At 33.9% G+C, this 16,649-nt stretch overlaps 1 protein-coding gene across 1 annotated transcript in view; it reads left to right on the forward strand.

Moving 5' to 3' along the window:
* Lin9 (lin-9 DREAM MuvB core complex component) overlaps nucleotides 1–15,993 on the forward strand; it is a 67,522-nt gene extending 51,529 nt beyond the window's left edge. Inside the window, exons 12-15 of the mRNA XM_076831554.1 lie at nucleotides 9,213–9,338; nucleotides 13,995–14,174; nucleotides 14,327–14,424; nucleotides 14,894–15,993. Coding sequence (XP_076687669.1) covers nucleotides 9,213–9,338; nucleotides 13,995–14,174; nucleotides 14,327–14,424; nucleotides 14,894–14,999 — 510 coding nt within the window. The 3' untranslated portion in view covers nucleotides 15,000–15,993. The remainder of the gene's footprint in view (nucleotides 1–9,212; nucleotides 9,339–13,994; nucleotides 14,175–14,326; nucleotides 14,425–14,893) is intronic.
* Nucleotides 15,994–16,649: the final 656 nt, after the last annotated feature.

Below are 16,649 nucleotides of genomic sequence, written 5' to 3' on the forward strand. Positions count from 1 at the left end.
TACAACTAAAAAAAAAAGTTTTTAAAGTTGTATATTTAACTTTTAAGAACTGTAATTTTTTTTACAAAGGTGTTTAGTGTGTGGTAGATAATTCATTGAATTTTACATTTATAGTTTTTGCATTTTTGTCCATGTGTTAGGCTTTTCAATTAAAATAATACTATAACACTAAACTTTCCATAGTGAAGGTATATCTGAGAGATCTCATCCTAGCATTTAGGGAGCCCATAGATTGACAGGTACCCCTTCCTCACTTTAAAGCACAACCTGACAGTTGACATATCCTATTAAAGTAGTCCCCCCACTCTTATCCATGGGCAATATGTTCTAAAATTCCCAATGGATGCTTGAAACCTGATGGAATTAAACTATGTATATACTATTTTTCATATTCACAAATGCATATAGCATTTTTAAAAAAATTTTTTAGTTGTATGTAACAATACCTTTATTTTATTTATTTATGTATTTATGTGGAGCTGAGTATCGAACCCAGTGCCTCATACATACAAGCACTCTACCACTGACCCCAGCCCTGCATATAACATTTTATTTACAACTTAACACAGTAAGAGATTAACAACAGTCACTAACAATAAAATAGAACAATTGTAATGGTATCCTGTAATAAAAGTTATGTGAATGTGGTGTGTGTGTGTATGTGTGTGTGTGTGTGTGTGTGTATGTGTGTGTGTCTGAAAATATCTTATTGTACCATATTCACCCTTCTTGTGATGACGTGACATGATACAATGCCTGTATAATGAGATGAAGTGAGGTAAATGATATAGGTGTAATGTCGTGCTATGTAAGGTCTTGAACCCAAGCACTACAATATTGCAACAATCTAATTACCAACATGGTTACCAAGTGACTAATGAATTCAGCAGTATGGAGTGGAATAGCATAAGATTTTATCATGCTACTGAGAAAAAGTATACAATTTAAAATTCAAATTGTTTATTTCTGTTATTTTTCCATCTGATATTTTCAAAAGGTGATTAACTTCAGGTAACTGAAGTCTCAGAAAGTGAGCCCACAGATAAAGGGAAACTACTGTATATACATAGTTACATTTGCCTCTCACAGGGCCTAGAGAAGGTAAAACACCAGGGAAACACAGAGAAGCTACTACCCATTTCTTTATTAAATATGAACAAATAACCAAAGAGTACTGGCCAGACATGAAAATAAGTAGCATGAAAGAAAAAGCAAGATAACCAACTTTTAAACTTTAATTCAGGCAGCAGAAGGTAAAATTTTGAAAACAAATATTCTTGAACTAGAGCGATAGTGGTAAAAAGACACAAAGTTTCAGTTACAATGAATAAATTCTGGAGATCTGTTGTACAACATGATAAATATAGTTAGTAATAATATATATTTAAAAACTGGGGACTAGGGCTGGGCCTCAGTGGTAGAGCGCTTGCCTAGCTCGTATGAGGCGCTAGGTTTGATCCTCAGTACAACATAAAAAAAATAAAATAAACAAAGATATTGTGTCCAACTACAACTAAAAAAAAACATATATATATATATGTTTAAAAATAAATAAGTAAAAGCTGCTGGGCTGGGGTTGTAGCTCAGTGGTAGAGTACTTGCTTAGCATATGTGAGACACTGGGTTCCATCCTCAGCACCACATAAAAATAAATAAAGGGGAAAGAACTACTGAAAGTATAAATCTTAAATGTTCTCATCACAAAAATATATCAGTGATGGATATGTTAATCAGTTTGATTTAATCATCTCAATGTGTATACATAGATCAAAGCATAAAACATCATACACCGTAGATACAATTTTTATTTGTTATATTCCTTAATAAAACTGGGGAGAAATTATATACTTGAAGATTCAAGAAAATATTGTGATGGTGGTCCCGGTGGCACATGTCTGTAACCCCAGCAATTCCAGAGACTGAAGCAGGAGGATTGAGAGTTCAAATCCAGCCTCAGCAATTTAGTGAGGCCCTAAGCAACCTAGTGAAACCCCATCTCTAAATAAGAACATAAAAACGGCTGGGGATGTGGCTTAATAGTTAAGTGCCCCTGAGTTTTCTGGTACAAAAAAAAAAAAAAAAGTATGTATATATGTGTGTGTGTGTGTGTGTGTGTGTGTGTGTGTGTGTTGTGTTCATAAGTAGGAGGCTATTAAAAGAAACAAAGAACCAAAGAGTTCATGGATTTAATGAAACTAAACATTATATAAAATTCAGAAGTCATAGAAAATTAATAAATTTGCCTAGATTAAAAAGGAAAAATTTCCTCAGGATGAGAATCACAATGTAAGTAAAGTCAAAAGGGAACAACTTGAAGGAAATTTGCAGTTTCTATTACAAGGGACTAATTTCCCCAGTATACAAAATGCTCCCTTGGTGCAGTAAGATGAAAACAATGAGCAAAAGGTGTGAATAGACAGTCTATAGAAAACAAACAAATAAAAAGCAATGACTCTTGAATATATGACTGGCAAAAATAAAAAACTTTAGCCAGGTGTGGTAGTACAGCTGCCTGGGAGAATTCTGAGTATAAAGCCAGCCTCAGCAAGGCTCTAAGCAACTTTGAGATCCTATCTCAAAAATACAGAGTGCTGGTTATGTGGCTCAGTGGTTAAGAACCCCTGGGTTCAATCCCTGGTACCAAAAAATTTAAAAATAAATAAATAACTTTAATAAAACGCTATGTTGATGAGGATGTAGGGAAATAGGAATTCTTACATGTAAATTAGTACATCTTTATGAAGAGTGCTTTGGCAGTATCTATCAAAATTAAAAATCAAGACCTTTGATTTAGCAGTTGTAATATGTTTATATAGTGTGACACTATGTAACTTGAAACAATCAGGGAAGCTTCTTATAAAATACCTATTATAGTATTTTATAAGAATAACCCTTAAGGAATATTGTCAAATGAGAAAAACAAAATGCTAAGCATGTTTATGGTATGTTCTTACGTATTTGGAGAAAAGAATGGCAAAAGCCAGTGGTAGGTAATACAGGCTAAGACAGAAAGATCAAAAGTTTGAGGCCAGCCTCAGCAACTTAGCTAGACCCTGTCTCAAAATAAAAAGGGCTATGGGGGACCGGGGTTGTGGCTCAGTGGTAGAGTACTTGCATGGCATGTATGAGGCACTGGGTTCAATTCTCAGCACCACATATAAATAAGTAAATAAAATAAAATAAAGGTCCATTAACAACTAATGAAAAATTTTTTTTTTAAGTGGGGGTGGTGCTGTGGGTTGTGGTGATGGTGTAGCTTAGTGATAAAGTTCCCCTGGGTTAAATCCCTAGTACCACCAAAAAATAAAAGGCAGAGTCAAGGGAGGGAAAAAAAAATACATATCTTTTTCCTTTTGTATAAATACACTATCTCTGGAAAAATGCTAAAGAAACTGGTAATATTGACTGCTTCCATTTTCTTTCTTTCTTTCTTTTTTTTTTTTTTTTTTTTTTTTTGGTACAAGGGATTGAACTCAGGGGCACTTAACCACTGAGCCACATCCACAGCCCCTTTTTTGTATTTTATCTAGAGATGGGTCTCACTGAGTTGCTTAGGGCCTTGCCAAATTGCTGAGGCTGACCTTTTTTTTTTTAAATTTTTTTTATTAGTTGTTGATGAACCTTTATTTTATTTATATGTGGTGCTGAGAATCGAACCCAGTGCCTCACACATGCTAGGCAAGTGGTATACCACTGAGTTACAACCCCAGCCCTGAGGTTTTGAACTCACGATCCTCCTGCCTCAGCTTCCCAAGCTGCTGGGATTACAGGTGTGCGCCACCACTCCCAGCAATCAGCTGCTTCTAAAGAGAAGAAAATGAATTATGAGAGAGCTGGGTTTTAGGGAAACTTAACTTTTGAATTTTATTTTATTTATTTTTTAAAAATATTTTATTAGTTCTTGGTGGACCTTTATTTAGGTTTTTTTTTTTTCTTTTTCAGTTGTAGTTGGACACATACCTTTATTTTTATTTACTTTTTTGTGGTGCTGAGGATCAAACCCAGGTCCTCGCACCATGCTAAGCAAGCACTCTACCGCTGAGCCACAACCCCAATTCCCCTTTATTTAGTTTTATGTGGTGCTGAGAATCAAACCCCAGTGCCTCACACATCTTAGGCAAGCATTGTACACTGAGCCACAACCTCAGCCCACCTTTTGAATTTTAAACCATGCAAATGTATTTTCTATTCTGAAATAATTTGGGGTGGGTGGTAACCAGGGATTGAATCCAGGGATACTTAATCACTGAGCCACATCATCAGCCCTTTTTAGACAGGAACTCGCTGAGTTGCTTAGGGCCTTGCTAAGTTGCTGAGGCTGGCTTTGAACTCAAGATCCTTCTGCCTCAGCCTCCTGAGCTACTGGGATTACAGGTGTATGCCACCACAACAGACTTAAAATAATTATTTTTAATTATTTTAAGAAAAGAAAAAGAATGAGAAAAAAAGAAAAAGTTGAACTGTCCCAGAACATAAAGTTGAAAACCAGAAATATAAAATATGAGAGAAAAATTGAGGAACACAGAGAGCCAATCTAAAAGGTTCATTCAACCAATAGGATATGCAGAAATGGAGCAGAGAAAATGGAAGTGAGTTACTAAAATAATGATAGAAGAAAATTTCCCAAAGCTGAAGAAGAAAAAAATTACCTAACCCTGTTTATTCTTTTTTTAATACATTTATTTTTTAGTTGTAGTTGGACATGATATCTTTATTTTATTTATTTTTATGTGGTGCTGAGGATCAAACCCAGGGCCTCCCCTGTGCTAGGCGACTGCTCTTACCACTGAGCCACAACCCCGCCATTATTCTTTCTTTTTTTGGCAGGGGCAGGGGGATCGTTACCAGGGGCTGAACTTCACCGCTGAGCCACATTTGTAGCCCTATTTTGTATTTTATTTAGAGACAGGGTCTCATTGAGTTGCTTAGCACCTCACTTTTGTTGAGGCTGGCTTTGAACTTGTGAGCCTCCTGCCTCAGCTTCCCGAGCTGCTAATTCTTAATACTGATCAGTATCTTTCCTATCTTAATCCTAGTCTTACCCTGTAAAACAGGATGTAGCAGACTAACTGGGTTTTAGAGAGTAAGACTTCTTTCTGTGTGGTAACTATTAAAATGTGTGAAGACAGCTTACACCTCTCCATTTTCTATTCCTTTTCAAACAAAATATTCTGTTCCTTCCATCAGTTTTCTAAATGTTTTAAGTGAAGCATTGGTGAGTGTGCATGGAAGTGAGCAGACTCATATACTGTATGTAGGAATGTAAGTTAATGAAGAAGGCAGCATGGCCATATTAAGTCAAATTGTACTTCTGGAGTATCATTCTCAAAAAGTAATCACATATAGAGCTGGGTTTATGGCTCTGTGATAGAGCACTTGCCTAGCACATGTGAGGCACTGGATTCGATTCTCAGTACCACAGATAAATTAATTAATTAAATAAAGGTTCATTGACAATATATTTTTAAAAAGTAATCACATATAGGTATAAAAATGTGCATACCAAAGATGTTCATTGAAGCATTGTTTGTAATAGCAAACAATTGCAAATGGTTTAAATGGCCATCCATAGAGAACTAACTTATTAAATCCACATTCTTACACAATGAACTGATAAATCTATTATATCCTCTCTTGTATCCTCAAAACATTTCTTTATAAAATGTCTACCTTATAAGCCATGCAAGAAAATCATTCATTACTTTGTGGTCATACCTTGTTTTGTGGTTTATATGTTTCACCTGATTCATGTAGTCTTAATTCAATATCATATTTTTGCCTTTTTAAAAATTAACTTTGGCCAGGTGCAGTGGCACATGCCTGTAATCCCAACAGTTTGGGAGATTGAGACAGGAGGATTGCTAGTTCAAAGCCAGCCTCAGCAAAAAGGGAGGCACTAAGCAAATCAATGAGACCTTGTCTCTAAATAAAATACAAAATAGGGTTGATTGGGGAAGTGGCTCAGTGGTCAAGTGCCCCTGAGTTCAATCCCTGGTACCAAAAATAGACAAATAAATAAATTTTGATTGTATGTGTAAAATCTGAATGTATTCTTCTAAAAATTACCATCTTATTGAGTTTGATGTGTTTTCTTTTTTTCTTTTCATTTTTTTTTAATGTATTAAGTACAGAACATATACAATTGGAGATTTGGGGGGGTAAACTTTTTTAAAATAAATGTCATACTAGACAACATTCTGCTTTTCATTCTACTATATCAGTAAATATAAATCTTTTTAATCTTTTAATAAATAATAGGTCATTTTATTTTGCAATTCTAAGGTACTAGTGGAATTAAGCATCTATTAAAAAGTGGTTAATATGTTAATTGGCCATTTATATCTTTTTAACTTTGTTTCTGTTGTAGGACAGAAAGTTTTAACTTTTATGTTGTTAGATATCAGTCTTCCCACTTTTCTGTTCTTTGGTTTTTGTACCTTGTTTAAAAAAGCTTCTGGGAGCTGGGTTGTAGCTTAGTGGTTAGAGCACTTGCCTAGCATGTATGAGGCACTGGGTTTGATCCTCAGCACCACATAAAACTAAATTAATTAAGTAAAGGCATGCTGTCCATCATAACTACAATAAAAAGTTTTTAAAGGTATAAAAGAGGATGAGAAATTAATTTAAAAAATGGCTTCTCCAGCTCTTGTTCGTGAAAATCCTCCTAAATCTTGTAATACATTCATAATTTTTTTATATTTAGACTTTCAATTTATCCTAAAATTAGTTTTGTGAATGACATGAGGTAGATATCTTTTTTCCCAGATCACTAGTTTTCCCAATTTATTAATAGTTCATCCTCTTCAATTAATTTGAAAGGCCAACTTTGTACTAAATTTCCATACATATACATACATATATATACACATAAGCATAAGCAAGCACAAGCCAAACCAAGCATAAGTAAGCCAAGCATACAACACACATATGTGAATTCAGGATATATTAAGGACTAGCCACAATTCTTTAACATTTATATATTTGTTGCCCATGACAATATTATGTTGATTTGATACAAGAACAAGTAAATGGTGGCATTTACCCTTCTCTTTCAAAATTGGTTTGATCATACTTGTACATTTTTTGTATATTAATGTTTCATAATTTGGGTGTTTAAAAAGCTAAAAAGTTGAGAAATTTTTCATCATTGAGGATATTTAAAAAGATAGGCTGAAGACTTTGAGAACAGTATCATAAAAGGGAACTCCAAAAGTATTTTGAGATGTTGGAGATATAGCCAGATGATGGGCTAATAAGTGTTTTTAGTTTTAGAATTTGTGATTCATTAGTCACATCACTCTGTTTTCTAACATCTTAGCCCTCTCCTAACTTTGTACATTTTGATGTCTATATGAAAAACTTCTTTGTTTATTTATTTTGGTACTTAGAATTGAACCCAGGGGTGCTTAAACACTGAGCCACATCCCCAGCCCTTTTTTATATTTTATTTTGAGACAGAGTCTTGCTAAATTGCTTAGGTCCTTGCCAAGTTGCTGAGGCTAGCTTTGAACTTAGCAGTCCTCCTGCCTCAGCCTCCTGAGTCGCTGGTATTACAGGCACCTGCCACCACATGCACCACCAGCTGTGTCTTAATATTTAAGTTATTCTTTAAAATGTTGAACACAAAAGCTAAGGATAAAAGCTTTTGACACTCTATGCAGGTTGATACTGGGCCATTAATGATTTTTATTTTTTATTAACTAGCTTGAGTCTGCCAAAGTAAATACTTATCCTCAAGATGAGACTTGATCACCAGGCATGGTGGCACACACACCTGTAATCCCAGTGACTCAGAAGGCTAAGGCAGGAGGATCACAAGTTCAAAGCCAATCTCAGAAACTTAGCAAGACCCTGTCTCAAAATAAAAAAGGTTGGGAATGTATAGTTCAGTAGTTGAGTGCTCCTGGCTTCAATTCCCAGTACTGCAAAAAATAATAATGATATTCATGTTTATGGAATACTGATGTGATCTTTTGACACATTTATATTGTATAATGATCATATCAGAGTAATTAACATAAGAAGGCAGGGGAAAAAGGGGTATTGTTGCTTCCTCAGAACATGATGAGTTGCTTTCTCAAAAATCCTGAAGAGGTTCCTGAAGTCTAGCTTTGATTAGAGAGGTCTCATTGCCATCATGTATCGCTAGAATGGAATGGAGAGTGATTTATTGGAAGTATTGTGAAGAGGGTAAAGGAATTGGCATTAAAGTACATTAAGTACATGTTCTTAGGAAGCAAACATAAAATGATGGTAATAATTTTTTTAAAAAAATATGTATTGGGGGCCAAGATTGTAGCTAAGTGGTAGAGCGCTTGCCTGGCGTGTGTCAAGCACTGGGTTTGATTCTCAGTGTCACATATAAATTAATAAATAAATAAAAATAAAGGTTCATCAACAACTAAAAGATATTTTTTAAAAAAGTATGTATTGGGCTTATATGTATTGGGCTGGGGTTGTAGCTCAGCAGTGGAGCACTCGCCTAGCGCGTGTGAGGCGCTAGGTTCAATCCTCAGCACCACATATAAATAAATAAAAGTATTGTGTCCAACATAACTAAAATGTGTGTGTGTGTGTGTGTGTGTGTTAAGTATTTTCTATATATAAGAGACATGGTGTTGGCACATATTATCTCATTTAATCTTTGCAATAACCCCTTTAGATAGGAATTTTTATTATTTTCATTTTGCAGATGAGGAAACTAAGGCAAAGGAAGATTAGGAACTTGCTTAAAGACCCAACTAGTAGCTGATAAAGAGTTGGAATGTGAAAATATATCTGATTCTAGCACCCATACCCTTAACCATTATGCTGTATTGGACTGATTTCAGGTAGAATTAATTGAATTTAAATAACTAGAACACTTCATAGGAATTCATGCAATTTTTTAATAACTTCATATTTTGAAAAAGTTGAAAACTAAAGATTATACATGCAAATTCATCAATTAACATTTTGCTTCATTTAATTTCTCTATATAAATATGAAATCTCTTCTTTCATAAAGTAAATGTCAGACATCATGACACACCTAAAGAACAAGGACCAACTCCTTAATAACCATACCATTATCAAACTTAAGAACTATAACTTTGAGTACAGACAAGTTTGTTAAGCTTTAGTTTGTTTTGGATACATCAAGTATTTTGGGTAATTTGAAACTGAATTACTAAATAAAAACCTTGCCAAGATCTAATTTTTTTTTCTCCTCAGAAATCTTATTCCATGCCCATCGGCATTGAATTTCAACGGAGATATGCAACAATTGTTCTAGAGCTTGAACAGCTGAACAAGGACCTAAACAAAGTTTTGCATAAAGTTCAACAGTACTGCTATGAGGTAGGTGATTTGTGTGAATTTCCCTTCACTTTTTTGTTTAAAGCTTAATACTCTTACCTTCACAATTTAGAAAGTCCAAACTAAGTCAATATCTTTATAAGGCCCTTTAGCAGAACCATAATTGGTATATAGATTTTTACTCTTGACTTCAGTGTTGAAGAGTGCTTTGTACACAGTAAGCTATCAATTTGTAGTTACCAAATTACAAATGTTAACAGCTCTCAAAAAAAAAAAAAATTTGTTCCAGAAAGAAAATAATTATCCTTAATTCCAAAGACCATGTTATGTTTGGTTTATTTCCTCTTAGTTTTTTTGTTTGTTGGTTGGTTTGAGTTTGGGTTTTTTTTTTTTTTTTTTTGGTACCACTACCTGCTTTTTTCCAGAAAGAGTTATGATCATGCTGTGTATACAATTTTATTTCCTCTTCCTTTAAACTTTACGTTAGTACTATGAGTTCTTAAACTTCAGATATGTAGATCAAATGGTTTTTTTTGTATTTATCATTCATATATGATTTTATTTAGAAGGTTGTTTCAACAGTTTGATTGGGAGCTTTTACTAAAGGAAATTATTGAGATGTGCTTAGAATACTCCTGCATTTGCATTCTTTGAAATTGTTTTTCCAGTAAAGTCACCACTGTGAGATTCTGAAATGGTTGGCTTTTTATTCTAATAAACTCATAGATAAGTCCCAAAATTTTTCCAGAAGGTAGTATTATCTATCCATTTGGATTGAACTGAGAGAATGAACTGTGGTCACCTATAACTAAACTCTTGGTAGAGTTCAATCATTTCTTTAGCCATTCATTTATTTTTATTTTCCTGATTGTTGTCCATCATGTGCATAATAATATGTATTGTTCTAGTAAATAGATTTTTTTCCCCCTGGACTAGTAACACTCCACAAGAAGTATAGACCAAACAGTTTAAGATAATATATAGCAAAGCTAATGACACATGCAGAAATAGATTGATCGTCATATCTTTTTATAGTATCCAAGTTCATTGATGGTGATAGGCTCTTGTGAAAGTACAATATCAATATTAAAATAAGAACATATTACAGAAAATACTATGAGTAAGCAGTTCTAAATCTAAATGTATGTGAACACATATGTACAAAAAGACATATAGTAGAGTGATTATTAGCATCACTGTTCATTATCACTAAAAATATGGAACTACCCAAATACTCATCAATAAATGTGGTGTAATTATACAATGGAGTACTACCTAGCAATAAGAATGAATGAACACAACTGCAACATAGTTCCATGGATGAATCTCACAAATACAGTATTGGTCAGCATGGCAATTATAAAGAATACAAGCAACAATAAATGTTGAGGAGGATGTGGGGAAAGGTACACCCATACATTGCTGGTAAGACTGCAAAATAGTGCAACCACTCTGGAAAGCACTATGGAAATTCCTCAGAAAACTTGAAATGGAACTACCATTTGACCCAGCTATCCCACTCCACAGTATATACTCAAAGGACTTAAGATCAGCATACTACAGTGACACAGCCACACCAATGTTTATAGCAGCACAATTCACAATAGCTAAGCTGTGGAACCAACCTAGATGCCCTTTGGTAGATGAATGGATAAAGAAAAAAACACGGTATATATACACAATGGAATATTACTCAGCCATAAAAATCAATGGCTTTATGTCTTTTGCCAGTAAATGGATGGATCTAGAGACTATAAAGCTAAGTGAAATAAGCAAATCCCAAAAAACCAAAGGCTAAATGTTCTCTGCTATGTGGATACTAACACACAACAAGGAGTGGGGACGGAAGAAAAGTTCAGTGAATTAGACAAAGGGGAATGAAGGGAAGGGAGGGGAAATGGAAATAGGAAAGACAGTTAAAGGAATCAGACATAACTTTTCTATGTTCATATGTGAATATATCACCAGCACAACTCCACATCAGGAATAACCTTAAAAATGAGATCCTAATTAGAATAAGTTATATTCTATATATGTATAAAATGTCAAGATACACTTTACTGTCATGTATAACTAAAAAGAACAAATAAAAAAAGAAAAGATGTCTAACTTTAGTCATTAGGGAAATGCAAATCATAACCACAGTGAGATACTTTTGCATGTCTACCAGGATGGATATTACGAAAAATACATGGAAAATAAAATGAGAAAAAAAAATACAGTATTGAACAAATAAGGTTGGGCAAAAAAGAATAGATAATTAATGATATCACTTTTTTTTTTTTTTTTTTTTTGCTGCACTAAGGATTGAACCCAGGGTGCTTTAAACCAGAGCTACATCCCCAATCCGGGTCTCACAAAGTTACTAAGGCTGGCTTCGAATTTATAATCTTCCTATCTCAGCCTCCTGAGTTCCTGGGATTACAGGCATGAGTTACCACCTGTCTCATAGCTTATTTTATTTATATAATATAAGTGTATATGTGTCTGTGTCTGCAGAGAGATCCTAGGAGCAATGATATCCTTAATAGTAAAGAACACACCTAACGCCCAGACCTTAATCTAATACTATCCTCCAATAAAAGGTAGTAGGGATCTTTGAAAAAGACACTGACTCGGGGCTGGGGATGTGGCTCAAGCGGTAGCGTGCTCGCCTGGCATGCATGCGGCCCGGGTTCGATCCTCAGCACCACATACAAACAAAGATGTTGTGTCCGCCAAATACTAAAAAATAAATATTAAAAATTCTCTCTCTCTCCCTCTTTCTCACTCTCTCTCACTCTTTCTTTTTAAAAAAAAAAAAAAAAAGACACTGACTCTAGGCTTAGGGCAGAGAAAGTGGAAGATTAGCCTAGATCTTATTAAACCTGGTAAGTAAAATGTACCCCCAGAATCATGGTGATATATTAAACAAAGCCAGCTTGACAGAGTTCCTGCTGGCCAAAGCTGAGACACTTTGATAGTCTGAGCTTTAAAATAAGCAAATACAATAAGAGTTTATAATCTATAAATGTTTTTTAAAAATCCATTAACCCATACAGAATTAACTAACTCATTAATTTTCAAGGGAAAGTTATTTATAATAAAATGCCAGCTAATGTAGGAGAAATAATAAGATTAAGAAAAATGCCATTTGGGGTAGGGGCATGGGGCATAGGCCTATAATCCCAGTGGGTCAAGAGGCTTAGGCAGGAGAATTAGGAGTTCAAAGCCAACCTCAGCAATTTAGCAGGGCCTTCAGCAATTTAGCAAGACCTTGTCTCAAAATAAAATAAAATTAAAAAGCCTGGGAATGTGGCTTAGTGGTTAAGCGCCTGTGGGTTCAGTCCCTTGTAGCGAAAGAAATAAAGTGGGGGTGGGAGAGGAAGGGAGAAAGGGTTGAAGGGGGAAAGAAGAAAAGAAAAAGGAAAATACTGTTTAAGCTGGGGGCATAGATCAGTGATAGAGCACTTACCTAGCATGTAAGACCTACTACCAAGAAAGAAAGAGGGGGCAGGGGAGTAGGAAGGGAGAGAGAGGAAAAGAAAAGACAAAGACCATTTGGCAGCCATCATAATAATAATTAAACAGACAAGAATGGTGAATGGGTGCTAAAACTGGTAAGTAAGTTCAATGACAAATAGCTTTATATAGCCTCAAAGTATCTCTTCACAAACACTTATTAGTTAATTACAAAGGGGAAGTTCTTTTCTGTGGGGAAATCTGGCAGACACTTAACTACCTAACAGTGGTCAAAGATGCCATCGCCAGTAAGATGCTTTCTAATAATGATACAAAGAGAAGAATTCGGCATCATGCTTTGGTACTTCTGCTAAAAATGTATAACTTTGGTCTAATCACGAAGAAACAGACAAACCCCCGTTGGGATATTACAGAAAATAATTAATTGACTGGTGCACTTCAAAAATATCAAGGTTGTGAACAACTGAGGAACTAGTCTAACAAAAAGAAACATGACATTCAAGTGTATTATGAGGAGAAAAGTAGCTGCACATAGAGCATTATCTGGATAATTAATGAAACTTGAATATGGACTTTGGATCAGAAAATGGTATTATATCAATGTTAAATTTCCTGATAGTAATCATCGAATTCTGAATGTAAGAGAATATCTTTGTACTATATTTAGGGGCAAAGAAGTACAATGTTTATAGCATATTTTCAAATGGTTAGGAAGAAAAATAATATATACAAACAGAGTGAAAAAGCAAATGGCAAATAATTTGTTTTTGTTTTTGGTTTCGTTACTGGGAATTGTACCCAGAGGTCCTTTGCCACTGAAGTATTTACCCAGTCCTTTTCATTTTTTATTTTGAGAAGGAGTCTCAAAAGTTGCTTAGACTGGTCTCTAACTTGTAATCCTCCTGCCTCAGCCTCCCAAGTCACTAGGATTATAGGCTACAAAAGGCAAATCAATTGGAGTAAAACAATCAATAAGTAAATTTGGGCTAGGACTTATCAAGAGTTTTCTTTTTGTTTAACTTAGAAGTTTAAAATTATATCAAAATTATAAGATATGAAAAATGCAAAACACATTAGGGAAAAAAAAACACTGTTGGAGGAAAAAAATCTCCAAAGATAAGATTGAACATTGCTTTAATTATAAATGTTAGTTTTGTGAAAAATCCAAATCTGAAACACAGAGAAATAATAATGGCCTCATTATTTATATTGCGTGTTTCAATTCTCTATATTTAGCTTGCTCCAGACCAGGGACTCCAGCCTGCAGATCAGCCAACAGATATGAGGAGAAGGTGTGAGGAAGAAGCACAGGAAATTGTTCGGCATGCAAATTCCTCAACAGGACAACCCTGTGTTGAAAATGAAAATCTGACAGACTTGATCTCCAGACTTACAGCTATTTTATTACAAATTAAGGTAAATTTCAGAGAAAATGATTTTTTTAATTTTGACACTAAGCAAACTTTGCTAATTTGTTGCTAAGAAATCATAATTTGTAAATTATATTAAATATTTTATGTCTATTTTGAGCTACAATTCAATTAAATTTTCAAATTTTTTCCCTTTAGTGTCTAGCAGAGGGAGGAGACCTGAATTCTTTTGAATTCAAATCACTTACAGATTCGTTAAATGATATCAAGAGTACAATAGATGCTTCTAATATCAGGTAATTCATTAGGTATACTCTAATCATTTTTATGTTAAATTCATAGTGATTTTCAGAAGAAATTTTAAGAATTTTGCATATTGTGAAGTATGCCTTTACATTTTTATCCTTTGGATGTATTTTAAAGAACTTTTCAGTTATATCCATACTGTTGACAGAATAGAAATTTCGCATGTATTTTCTATGTAAGGAATTGGGAGACAAATAATATTTAGTTTGGGTTTAGGTGAAGGTCAACTTAGAAGTAGACCTTCCCCAGTCAGGAAGAGGTTTGTCCTGCTGCTCATTTGCTTCTTTACCCCATAGCTTTTCAATGTCACTGAAGTAGAATTATGGCTAAAGCATAAGAAGAGATGTGAAGTTGTTATCTTAGCTATTTTCTAACTAATATTCAGCTCTTCCTTTTTTAAAAATTGTTTTTCGTAATTTTGTGAAATGAAATCTTTAACCATGTTTCTTCTTTCTTTAGTTGCTTTCAGAATAATGTAGAAATCCATGTTGCACATATTCAGAGTGGCTTGAGCCAGATGGGAAACTTACATGCCTTTGCAGCGAACAACACCAACAGAGACTGAGTAGAAGATTTAAATATTCCAACTGCATAGGACATTGTTTTTGAGAAGTTCTTTTCCTTTATATAGGCTTCCAACACCAAATAACCTAACTGCTGGAAAACAAGGGAAATTTTAATCTCCAAATAAGTCATTTTAATATACTGTACTGCTTCTTAAACCAGCATTGCTGACCAGCATATATTTATTTTTCTTTTATTATTCAAATGCAGTAGCATTGCTTGTGTTACGTATGTTTATTAGCAAGTATTTTTAAACTGAAAATATCTGAACATAATATAGTTTCATGGAAGACTATGTTCACCATTTTTTGAAATATGCATGAATTCAACCCAGCACATGCAGACAACTACTGCAATGGAGAACATGAAGAAACATGGTCTTTTTGTTATGTAATGGTGGCAATGTGGAAATTCCATCTGGAAAATTACCACTCTAGTGGATTTAGTTGATCACCGTCTTGGTCTTCAAAAGATAACATCAGAAGGTGTGGGAAGCCCTAGTTTCAGGAAGCCACTGGAATATAGATGGAAAATATGGACTTTACAAGTATATGTGATACATACTTGCAATGTGACATGGTTCTATAAATCATTTTATAATAATAAATATTTAATTTATCATAATTTATAAAAGAATCTTTTGTTGTTTGTCTGTTGAAAGAAAATGAAGGAGCAGGAAAAAAACATTACTGCAAAATGCTAAATTTCAACAAGTGGATTTGGCATGTCTTTCCCGTCAATTCAGGGCAAAAAGTGCTGTTGTTATGAAATTTATTAAAAGAGAAAAAAAGACTGATAACACACTATTTTCATATTTTTGTTTATTTGCACAACTTTTAAACCAGATTACTGGTTAAAATCCAACAGTACACAATTTATAAAGTAAAAATATTTTATAAAGAAAACAAAATCATCAATGTTGTGAAGTACAAAAGAAAGGTTTGCTTTGGGTTGATTGTTTTGTTTGTTTTTTGTTTTTCTTTTTTAAGGAAAACCCTGCCTAAAATGTTAACTTTGTAAAAAGTATGTATTTTAATTTTTCTTTGTTTTAATATAGAATATTATAAAGTCAAAATATAATAAATTGTTTTCAAATTTGGAGTTTAAGACATAGCTGTAGAGGTGGTTTTGATTCTTTTAGATGGTCTCATAAGATGAGACTTTTTATATGTTAATGTACAATAAAATTGAAGATTATTTTCCATTTGAAATTTTTGTATAGTTTAAAAATGCTTCTGTATTCTTTGTTGGTATTGTGCCATTGCAAAACTTTAGTGCAGAGTTTATATTTAGCTAAACTGTTATGTTAATTAAGAAATGCATAAATCTTTTATTCTTAATATTTGTAATTCTAAATAAATTGATCTATGAAAATTAATATTATCTACATTCTCATTCAATACAAATTGATAGGTATTCCCTCCATTTTAAAACCTTGAAGAATTAAGTTTGTAGGGGAAACAATACAGAATAATTATCAAGTCTTTACTTGTTTATTTGTTTTATTCAGTCCTAGGGCTTGAACCCAAGGGTACTCTACCACTGAGCCACAATCCCAACTCTTTATTTTTTAAAAAAGGGTCTCGCTAAATTGCCCAAACATTGATTAGAACTTGGGATCATCTTATCTCAATCTCCCCAGTAGCTGGGA

The sequence above is a fragment of the Callospermophilus lateralis genome, chromosome 13 (genome assembly GCF_048772815.1).
Source record: "Callospermophilus lateralis isolate mCalLat2 chromosome 13, mCalLat2.hap1, whole genome shotgun sequence".
Taxonomy (NCBI): Eukaryota; Metazoa; Chordata; class Mammalia; order Rodentia; family Sciuridae; genus Callospermophilus; species Callospermophilus lateralis.